The sequence below is a fragment of the Typopeltis vanoorti genome, chromosome 14, assembly GCF_054136105.1.
Source record: "Typopeltis vanoorti isolate ZY-2024b chromosome 14, IOZ_Tvanoo_1.0, whole genome shotgun sequence".
NCBI lineage: Eukaryota > Metazoa > Arthropoda > Arachnida > Uropygi > Thelyphonidae > Typopeltis > Typopeltis vanoorti.
The window spans coordinates 121,274,991-121,287,021 of NC_143562.1; the positions used below are offsets into that span (position 1 = coordinate 121,274,991).

A 12,031-nucleotide genomic window follows, 5' to 3' on the forward strand; every position below is an offset into this window, starting at 1 on the left:
TTTAGACAACGGGTTTATGATCTCTTTCTTACAAGGGACATTGTATATTGGGCATTTGCCATTGTCAGTTACCTGTCTTAATACTATAACTCAGTTTGAACTGCACTTGAGATTTTTTATAATAAGTGTATCTTTCTCTTTTCAAAAATTGTTTGATTTTGTGCATTCAGTGATTGTATTATAAATGGTCATTACCAGCTCATTTGACACAAGAAAAATTTTAAAGCTTTACACACTTTTACAATTTATTTAAAAAAAAAAAATTACAGTGCCACTAATGGTTAACTATGCAAAAGCATATTGTACATCACTCGAAGTACATTCAGTTTTGTCTTTACCAACAGTTGTGTGAGATAATGACTGTGATTGAAACCATGATTGCTTATTTAGTTCTTTAGCGGCCTGGTGGAGTTTCTCTACAAAATCTGGAACACCTGGGGGGGGGGGGGGGAAGCAGAGAAAGTTGAATAGTTTGGTAGATTTTTTGAATTATACATATAATAAAATTAACAATTCAAAGCAACATTACTCATTGCATTTAAACTAAATATACTGAACTCTCTTGTACGAAAATTGCTCATCAAAGCTTTTCAGGCACATATATATATAGTGAATTTCTTTTATAACTGAACTATTCCTGTAGTCCCTGAGTAAGAGTAAATTGTATTATGGCTGCAGCATTACATGTTATTTGGAATCTAGTATGATCATTGTCAATTTTCACTATAGCAAATTATGATCCGTACAAGTTCTAGTGCAAGATGATAAAGAATACTTCACCATGAAATCTATTAGCAGTACTCAAATAAAATTAAAGACATTAAGGATTCTTGTTTCTGAAAATACAACATTAATATTTTATGGCACTGTCCTGTGTAGACAATAGGTTTTGAGGCCTCGTGTGTGGTGTGTTTCATTAAAAAAAAAAGTGCGATAGCCCCCCCCCCTTCTTTGCCTAAAGTGAGATGGATAAAAAAAGTGCATGCCATCAATTATCTCTGTTACAAGGTGTGAAAAACCTAGAATCTTGCATACTCAGGAAAACATTATGGTAAACATTACCAATTAATACATTACAAACTAATCGAGGTGTTCTGTGAACATTTCAGGATTTGTGAAGTGTTCCGTCGTAGAAAAAGTTTGAGAAACCCTGCTATAAGTGATTCTATAACATCCTTAGCTTTTTTGTTGTTTTTCCCTTTAAGACATTTCTTTTCAATTTTCTATAAATTCCAAGTCTGTCCAACCTCTGAATACTGCTCTCACATTTGCAGTGGTACACCAAAAACTTCTAAAAATACTTGATGCTGTCCAAAAGAGAGCAGTCTGGTTAACTGATCATGCTTGTTTTGCCTTTCTCTGGCAAATGTCTCAAAGAGGATTGATTTCTGCAGATATTTCTATGGGTACTGTCCAGCAAAATGACATCCATCAATCTCCTATTTCAGCTAAACTTGCAGTAACATGAACAATTTCCCAATGTCCATGTATAGTTGAACTGTTAACATAGAAAACCCTTTCATTTCATTTACCCCACAACCTCCAGCACTTGAAAAAGATCAACAGACCATCTTTCTCTTGATCTATGCATGCCGTTAATTTGCTATAGGTTTTACATCTCTGTAAACTCATAGTAAAAGAAAATATTATGCATTGGCTATAGTTTCATAATATTAAGCTCTCTGCTTAACATGCAGTATTAACCATCAACCTAACCATAGCTATGTGTTTCCTTTTCTGTCAGGAGAAAAGGTACCTGTCTCCCTAAACCTCTTCAGTTTGTCTTTGAGTCATGAATGTGTACTGAGGAAGGGTACATATTTTTGAATGCTTTCTTGGAGATATATTCATTTTATAGCTACATAAAATTAATAAAACACTACAAATTTCAACTTATTTACACTATTAAAAATGTACAATACTATTAATAAACATTGTTGAGACAGTTAAGACATGGAGTTCCACAAGGATCCTTACTAGCACCGATTCTATATACTTGTGTGATATCCCGCACAATCCATTGTTCATCAATCAAAGCCCTATACACAGATGATACAGCGATATTGGCCAGATCTTTAAAGCTGCATCTAGCCATCAAGAAACTGCAAGAAAACCTATTGCTAATTGAACAATATTTCGCCAAATGGTGACTCCAAGTGAATCCTCAGAAGAGCGTAGCCGTCCTATTCTCTAGAAGAACAATGCTTCGTAAAGAAGATGTCCTCCTATTCAACACAAAAATCCCATGGCTAACTGAGATCAAATATCTTGGCGTACTATTAGACAGAAAACTGACTTTCAGCACCAGAATCAAACTACTCATATATATAAACTGATGGTTCGTCCAATACTCAACTATGCTTCTCCGGCCTGGAGTCATACCGCCAGTACTAATATTCTTAAGTTACGTGTGCAAAACAAATGTCTCGGAATGATTCTGAATGCCCCATGGTTCGTACGAACTGTGCAACTTCATCACGACACACATGTCCCCTATATTTACACTTTTATGCAGACTATACCAACCCAAATTCTTCTCAAAAGCATCTGTCCACCCTAACAAACTGATCCAACTGGCTGCAGATTATGATGCAATGGATTATTTCAAACATAAAAGACCAAACGCCATCCTAAACTACAATACTGAGGACTAATCTCAAAGCCCACTCAGAGCGAGCAATTAGCTCATAAAGTTTTCTCCACTCACAGCTTCTCTCAAGATAACAGAGAATATGAAAGCTTTTGCTTCACCACTTAGGTCAGTAATGTTGTAAGTTAAAACATGCATTAAAGTCTCATCAATGGATCTGGCTCCCACTGGTGAGCCATGGAAATTTTAACAAAGGGCTCGCATCGTCGAGCAAAAAAAAAAAAAAAAGCCATATTTCACACAAAAACTTTTATTAATACAGCTTGTGTACAAATTCCAATCAAGAAGTATTAGAGGACAATCAACCTCTAAAGGCTATCATTTATAAACAAATATTTCATGATCTAAACATGAAATATTTGCACACAATCAACTGTGTTAATTTATCTTAAATAAGAAAAACATTTTTAACTATCAAAATATAATAAGAATGAAATATTTTATAATCTTTTATAAAACATTTGATTGGCTACTAGTTTTACCATACAACTGGCTATCGTTATCATTCTCCCTTCTGATAGCCAATTGTATAAAATAAAATAGCGCATGTTTACTTTTTTATTTTTTCAAAAAAAAAAAAAAAAACTTTTTTTGAAACATATTAAGATACAGTAACCTGACAAAAATTAGTCTATTCGGCAGTGTATAGATTATTTGGAATTATGGTTTCAACTTTGAAAATAAAATAAGTACATGCGCTTATTTTATTTTCAAAGTTGGGCACATTCGTTATAGAGGAGTTGAAACCATAATTCCAAATAATCTATGCACTGCCGAATAGACTCATTTTTGTCAGGTTACCGTATCTTAATATGTTTAAAAAAAAAGTTTGTTTTGTTTTTTTTTGAAAAAATAAAACAAGAAGAACAAGGAGCTCGCAAATTTGAGAAAAATTTAACAAAGGGCTCGCGCGAGCCCCTTATCACTCACCACTAGATACATACTAAGGCAAGTGATGGGAAGTTATTAGCTTCTATATATGAGTTGTGAAAATACTGAAAATACTTAAGTCCTGAAAATACTTAAGGAGCAAACTTTGTTTGCTTACACTTGGATAAAGGATTAAACCAAGTATATAATTTCTTGGTATCTTTAATTTATGAAACATGCAGCACTCAACCAAAATAGTGAACTGAAACAAAAACCAAACCAAAATTCGGCTGTTCGGATTAATTTATTCACTACTGTATACAGAGAAAGCTTCATAAGCATTCCATAATACAAACCACACTTCCTTCTGGAAGTGCATAATGCTATGCATTAAGTAGTTACTACTTGGACCATTTTCAATCTTTATTGAAGTCTCAATAGTGAGAGCCAGACCCAGGCATTTCTCATATACAAGTAGTGAAAAGTGTATCAAATTATTATTAAAATACTCTGGATCAGAATAGCTGTAGAGTTTTTTCACTTGGTAAAGTTATACTTGCCAAGAAATTATATTTTTGTTTTATCATTTATCCAAGTGTAAACAAATAAAGTTTGTGCTTGAAGTATCTTCAAAGTGCACTTTGAAAAGGAAGTGTGCTTTGCATTATCAGATACTTAGGCATCTCATTTGAAGTCGTATAGAGGGCACTAGTGGGTCAAGCGCTACGGACATGTTTTGAAGAGCTCCTGATTCAGATAAGTTTTACTAGGAATAATTAAGTATATATGCGTAATTGTTTAAGTAAGGGCGGCTGTAAACGTTGTACGCTACCGATATTATTAGTGTGGGGTTTTTTTCTTGCTTAAACTAAATACGAAAACGTTAATATTAGACCTAGTAACCTGCAGAGAAAAAAAAAAATGGCGGCAGCATTGTCATTCCATGATTTTAATTTGGATTTCAGTCGGTTCGTTAAGTGTGAGGTCTGTTATATGTATTCCTTCGATTACATAAATGATTTGTGGATGTTTAGTGCGGATGGAAGAAGGGTGTGTGCGAAATGTGACCTGAACGAGGAATGCAAATATGAAGTTGATGACATAAAGTGCTAGTACCGATTGTGTCGCGAGTGCACATTTGAAAGAGAAGGATGGCGAGAAAGACAGGCGAAAAAATGTTAAAAAATCAGGAAAAAAGAAAAAGAGTGATTTGGCAACCATAACGGATGTTAAAAGGGACGAAAGTGAGGCGGAAAGAAACGAAATTGAGAGAACGAATGAAAGTAGAAATGGCATGATGCAGAAATCCCAAGTAAAAAAAATCGAAAGAATGAATGATGGCGAAAGTTGGACGCATGTTGGAACGAAAGTACTGAACCAAAGAAGGATGAATGACAGTAAAAGTGAGAAGAATGATAGTGAAAGTTGGACGTATGTTGGACCGAAAGTACGGAAACATAGAAGGATGAATGAGAGGGAAAGTGAGAAGAGGGGGTCGAGAGTTAAAAAGCTAGAAAGATTTAATGATAGAGTGAATTTGTCACGAGGTTCGGAAGGTGAATTGGATTGGATGAAGCAAGAAATGAAATGGATGCGGAATGAAATTAAGAGAATTCAGGTCAAAACTATTAAAATAAATCATGATGGCATGAAAGAGTTAACAAAAGATGAGCGAGTGGCGTTGTATGGCGATTCCATTATTAAAGGTGTGCTAGAGGATAAAATGCACAAGGTATGTTTTCCAGGCGGTAAAATGAGTAGAGTGATTGAGGCATTGAATATGAGGCGGGAACGAGCAAAAGAGTTAATTGTATTAATTGGCAGAAATGATTTGAGAGAGAACAAAGCATGTCAAAATGAATGGCAGGAGACTGCTTGGAAAGATAAAGCAGAATAGTGTGACAGGAAGGGTGGTCAGTGTGTTGCCTAGGTATGATTGTGGTGAAATGAGGCGGAGAGCAAGGATTATGAATGATATTCTGGCTGAAATGTGTGAGGAGATGGGAGTACAGTTTGTTAATGTGTGGAATGAGTTTGAGGGACGAAGTGAGCTGTATGGGAGCGATGGACTGCATTTGAGTGGTTATGGTGTGAGTCGCTTGGAGAGACTGCTGCTGGAAAGTGGAGAAGTGAATAGAGAGAATGAATCAGATCGAGAGGGGGAGTGATGTGGAAGAGCAGGAGAGTAAGACAGGAGAGATTGAAGGAGTGGGGAAGTGAGTGGTATGAGTATAGAAAATGAGAGAATGGGTGTGCAAGAGGAGCAGGGAAATGGGGAGGCTCAGGGTGGACAGGGATACACAGCGTGAGAAAGGTGGATGCTCCAAGAGGAGGTGAGAGCATTTGTAGGCAGGAAAGTAATGGGATGATCAGGGATCAAAAGGAAACAGATGGAATTCCAAAGGGTTCTAAAATGAAGAAGCAGAAAGGGAAATGGCCCCAGTCCAGCATGGAGAGATCACATCGAGTGAGTGGTATCAGTGGAACTAGCTGTAGATCCAGAAATAAGTTGTTGTGTTTGTATACCAATGCTAGAAGTATAAGAAACAAGGCGGATGAAATGGTTGCACTAATTGCATCTGTGCACCCAGAGATTGTCGGAATAAGTGAGACATGGTTAGATGAGGATGACATCCTGACAGGAATAGAGATGGAAAGGTATGATGTGTTTCGTGGATAGAAGGGGTAAAAAGGGAGGGGGAGTGCTATTGATGATAGAGAAAGAGTTATGTCCATACAAGGTAGAGATGCAAGAGGGAAATGGGGCCAGTGGTCTTGAGGCAGTATGGTGTGAGATAGAGGTGAATAGAATCAAATACTTGGTGGGATGTTGTTATAGACCTGGTAATGTGGATGGTGGTGATAGTGAAATGTATAGTCAAATAAGCCAAGCAAATAAGAAAAGGGTGATCATTATGGGTGATTTTAATTATGGCAATATAGACTGGAATGAAGAGATAGCAACTGGACGTAAAGAAAATGAGTTTCTTGAGTTTTTGAGGGATAACTACCTCAGACAGTATGTAACAGAGGGCACAAGAGGATTAAGGGTCTTGGATTTGGTCATCTCATCGGAGGATGTAATTATCAATGAGGTATCAAATCATCCACCAATTGGTGAAAGTGACCATGAGGTGATTACTTGGGTGGTTGCCAGCAGTGCAAGGACCCCTGTGAAAAAAGGGTATATGTGGAACTACAAGGGGGGTGATTATGAAGAGCTCAGGAGACAGCTTGCAGGTGTAGCATGGAATGAGGAGTTAGCTGGAAAAGAGATCAATGCAGCTTGGGGGATTTTCAAAAAATATTTAGTGGATGCAATGTCTAAATGTATACCACGGGTGAGAAGGTTAAATAAGGTAGGTGTGAGATGGATGAATAAAGAGATTAAGCATGCAATACAGAGAAAAAGGGCATTGTGGAGGCAGCATAAGAGAAGTGGAAGTAACCAATTTCATGAGTTCTACAAAGACCAGGCAAGGAGAGTGACTTGGTTGGTGAGAGTAGCTAAAGAGAGGTATGAACAGCAGTTAGCTAATGAAGCTAAAAATAATCCTAGGGAGTTCTTTCGATATGTAGCCAGCAAAAGAAAGAATGATTGTGGAAGGATGACATTGATTGGAGGAAATGGTATAAAGACAGCTGTTGCAGAATGTGTGGTGGAGATACTTAATGAGCAGTTCATAAAGATCTTTCAATCTTGTGAATGTGACTTCATGGAGAGATTAAGAGCAGTTGATGATGGGGAGGAGAGACAGACTGTAAGTGAGCAAGAGGTGTTTGGGGAGTTGAGTAAACTAGATGTAAATAAGGCTGTGGGACTTGATAATATATCACCGCGTATTCTGAAGGAATGTGCCAGAGAGTTGACACCTGTCTTGACATATTTTTTTAATACGAGTCTTGCACTTGGTCAAGTCCCTAAAAGTGGAAGGAGGGCAAGATTGTGCCACTTCATAAAGGAGGTGATCGAACTCAAGCATCAAACTATAGGCCTATCTGTGTGTCAGGTGTTGTGGTTAAGTTGTTGGAGAAGCTTGTGAGAACTAGGATCCAGAGTTGGGTTGACAACAATGGTATAATCTTTGATGGACAGCATGGATTTGCTAAAGGGAGGTCGTGTTTTAGTAATCTACTTACTTATTACAATAAAGTGACTGCTTCCTTGGACAGAGGAGAAGGATACACAGTAATATACTTGGATTTTGCAAAAGCTTTTGATAGAGTACCTCATGATAAGTTGACAGGCAAACTAGAGCAGATGGGGTTGGATATTAGATTAGTGCATTGGATTGGAGACTGGCTATCTGATAGGTATCAACAAGTTGTGTATGGGGGTGCAATATCCAGGAAAAGGAAAGTCACTAGTGGAGTGCCTCAGGGATCTGTTTTAGGGCCATTACTATTTAACTTGTATATTAATGATATTGGCGAAGATTTGGATGGAGATATTCAGTTGTTTGCAGATGATGCAAAATTGGGACGAACCATAAAGAGTAGTGAAGATGTTGTGGCCTTGCAAGAAGACTTGAATAAATTGAGTGATTGGGCAAGCAAATGGGGATGTGAGTTCAATGTTGCAAAATGTAAGGTTTTAAAATTTGGAAAACAAAGATGGGATGCAGAATTTATGCTTGGTGAGAATATATTGTTGGAAGTAGAGGAAATAAGAGATCTGGGAGTGATAGTGGATAAGGATCTAAAATTTAGGGGACACATCGCCAAAATTGTGAAGACAACACAAAGACTTCTGGGAATGATGAGGAGGACACTGACGTGTAGAAGTAGGGAGATTCTTGTTCCATTGTATAAAGCTTTGATTAGGCCACACATGGACTATTGTGCCCAGATTTGGTCACCTGGTTTTCAGAAGGATGAAGAGATGCTGGAAAGGGTCCAAAGGCGACTGACTAAGGTAGTTTCTGACCTCTGGAATGTCGAGTATGAGGAAAGATTGAAAACATGTAATTTGCAGAGTCTAGTGGAGAGAAGGAAGAGGGGAGATATGATAGAGACCTACAAGTTGGTAAGGGGTTGTTATAGGATCAATGGTGGAGAAGTTCTACAGAGAATAGTGGGAGATCAGTGGAGAACCAGAGGTCATCCCTGGAAACTGTATAAAGAGGGTGTGAGTAGGGGAGTGAGAGGCAGGTTTTTTTTTGTGCAGAGTTGTGAATGATTGGAATGCCTTGCCTGAGAGTGTGGTGTCTGCAAGGAGTTTGAATGTGTTTAAGACCCGGTATGGTGAGATAAAAGGACCTCCTGGATGAGTCTTTGACTCCATGAGGCCTTGTTTAATAATAAATAATAATAATACAAGTAGCATAGTCATGATGATGCCTCAAGCATTAACTTTGTTAACACTTGGATAAAGGAATAAACAAGAATATAACTTCTTGGCAAGTATAATGTACTTTCTCTGCTTTGAGATGGGGTGGTTGTTTGATGGTAAGGATTTGTCACCCTTCTTTGGAATAGATTGTACATTTGGGTGTTCCTTAAAAATAGCAAATTTTAATGTTTTGAATTTTGTATAAAGTATCTGCCCATTGTTTTCTCAATAATAAGGGAAAAAAAAAGCTGAAGATTTGAAATGATTTAGAGCAGCATTTCTCAACCTTTCTAAGGCCAAGGACCAGTAAAATGCCTAAAACAATTCTACAGACCACTAAGTTATGTAATTTTTTTAAACACCTATGTGGGGGATTACTAACATTTGAAAAAAAACTGTCATTTATAGCATAATAAATCTAAAAGCATGTTTTGAATACATACGGAAACAATTAAATTGGAAGTAAACGACTAAAAGTGTATCATCAATAAACAGTTTTAATTTTTATTAAACAAATAAATAATATATAATTGTTACTACTTACTTTTAATGAGATGGGTGAGCTTCTCGGCCCTTGCAGAGTTGCTGGATATCTGATTCGATATCGGATCTTCAGTCGAAGATCGACACACACACACTAAGAAGATTTCTGTATTTTTTTTTTTTTTGAAGGAATGATGAAAATCCTTTCTCACAAAGATAGGTTGTAGAAAACTACATGATGATTTTCAATACTTCTTCAGATAATTTAGGAAATTCACTTCTCACTGAAGGTGAGATCCAGAATCTAGCCAAGATCAAGGAATTGCATTTTAAGTCCACTGACACTTGAAAGCTCAATTAACTATTCTTTTTTCGATAACAAAAGGTCATTCTTGTGACTGTAAGCCTGAAATGGATCCCAAACCCACAGAAATTTCTTATAAAAGTTATTCGTAAAATATGTTTCCAAATTCTGTTTCAGAGTTTTGAGGTGGTCACAAATCCTTTCCAGAAACTCAATCAACAAAAATATAATTTTCCACTAAAAAGGATTCCAATGTTGGAAAAGGTGCAAATTGTCTGTCTTTTACATAACTAATCCATCAAATAGGCAGCATCAAAAGAACAGTTAAAGAATTTCTCCTGTCGAAAAAATGTCTGAAAGATAGGATAGGGTTGATAACCCTGCTTCGTCAACAAGGAGTGATGCAAAATCAGAATTACATTCATTTACAAACAATAAAACTTCATGCCTTAATTGAAATTACCTTGTTAGTACTTTGCCCCTGGAAAGCCAGTGAATTTCAGAATGAAGCAAAAGTTGTATATATTCATTGCCCATTTCATCGCAGAGTACTGAAAATAACCTGCTATTTAATGGTCGAGCTTTAAAAAAATTAACTCGTTTTACAGCGTTGTATGGCACAGTTATAAATTCTGGTGGCATTCCCTTGGAGGCTACCGCTTCCCTATGTATGAAACAATGTATCCAATTCATATCTGGAGCTACTTTCTTGACCTTAGAAACAATCCCACTATGCCTGCATGTAAGGGCATGAGTTCCATCTGAACAGAAGCCCATACATTTTTTTCCCACTGGATCCCTTTATGTATTATGTAATTATTGAGAGTGTGAAATATTTCTTCTCCAGTTGCTCGGGATGACAAAGTTCTACAAAACAGAACATCGTCACGAATGCTGTTATCATGCACATATATTACGTAGCATATTAATTGCGCATCATTTGTAGCGCATATTAAGGGCTCTTCTTAACTCTTTCGATTAACTGAGATTCTATGTCATTTGCCATATCATGAATTCTGCAAATGATAGTGTCATTTGAAAGAGGAATCAAACCTACTTGTTGCGAAACATAGTTTTTACCACATTTTTTTGTTAGAAGTAGTAAATTTTCCCTGACAAAATGAGGTTCTCTGTTTTTGCTATGCACAAGCTTAAGAGACAGGATGTTTCCAGTGCCTTGCTATTAATCAAACTCATGGCCAAAACTACATCTTTCCCATGATTTAATGTCCCTAAGCATCGCTGAAAAAATTCAATTGGCTTATTTTTCACATCACAATGTTTAGTTTCTAAACGTCATCGAAGTTTCGCAGGTTTCATGCACTCGTTCAATGACACTGCATAACACAAAACACATTGCTGGAAGTTTTTCCACTTGGTTATGCTATAAATTAAAGATACCAAGAAATATATATTTGGTTTAATCCTTTATCCAAGTATAAGCAAACAAGTTTGCACCTGAACTATTTTCAGGACTGGGGCAACTCGTATATATAGAAGCTTATGACTTCACCACATCACTTGCCTCAGTATCCCATAATGCAAAGCACATATTCTTATGGGTGTGTATAATGCTATGCATTATTATGGGAGGGTCACTACCCAGAGACCGGTTTTGACTTTTATTGAGGTCTCATCAATGGGAGCCAGACCCAGAGGTGATACTAAGGTTGAAGTAATGCAATTGCCCCAGTCCTGAAAATAGTTCAGGTGCAAACCTGTCTGCTTACACTTGGATAAAGGATTAAACCAATTATATAATTTCTTGGTATCTTTAATTTATAGTATAGCCAAGTGGAAAAACTTTCAACAAATATCTCTAATCCAGAGTATTTTAACAATAAGGGGTGACACCTTTGGCAACTCATTATGAAAATATGACTTTTGCATTATTTCAACCTTGGAATCAGCTCTGAGTCTGGCTTCTACTAATGAGACCTCAATAAAGGTCAAAGCCAGTCAAAGTAGTGACCCTTCCCATAATGCATAGCATTATACATGCCTGTAAGGATATGTGCTTTGCATTATGGGATACTAAGGAAAGTGATGTGAAGTCATAAGCTTCTATATACGAGTTGCCCCAGTCCTGAAAATAGTTCAGGTGCAAACTTGTTTGTTTACATTTGGATTAAGGATTAAACCAAGTATATATAATTTCTTGGTATCTTTAATTTACAAAACACATTGAGGTTTCTGTTCACTTTCATTTCCAAACCAAGTAAACCCGAATTCCAAATATGAACTGTTATATTTCCTATTGTATTTTTTCTTTGAACTGCTTGTTTCTTCTACTTTAATAGTATCAGATTTACTCGCTGTTACAATACGTGTATCACAATTAGGGTTGGCATCACCTGTTTTATTTGCTTTTCTTTTCAAAGTTCTAAGAAAC

General features: G+C 36.7%; 1 protein-coding gene across 4 annotated transcripts in view; it reads right to left on the bottom strand.

The window, feature by feature from the left end:
- Positions 1-234: 234 nt before the first annotated feature.
- The window catches only part of LOC150099869 (stAR-related lipid transfer protein 7, mitochondrial-like), a 172,119-nt gene continuing 160,322 nt past the window's right edge, over positions 235-12,031 (bottom strand). For all 4 annotated transcript variants that reach the window (XM_090403776.1, XM_090403774.1, XM_090403773.1 and 1 more), the window contains one exon: positions 235-434. In XM_090403776.1, the coding sequence (XP_090259902.1) occupies positions 286-434 (149 nt within the window). In that variant the 3' untranslated portion in view covers positions 235-285. The remainder of the gene's footprint in view (positions 435-12,031) is intronic.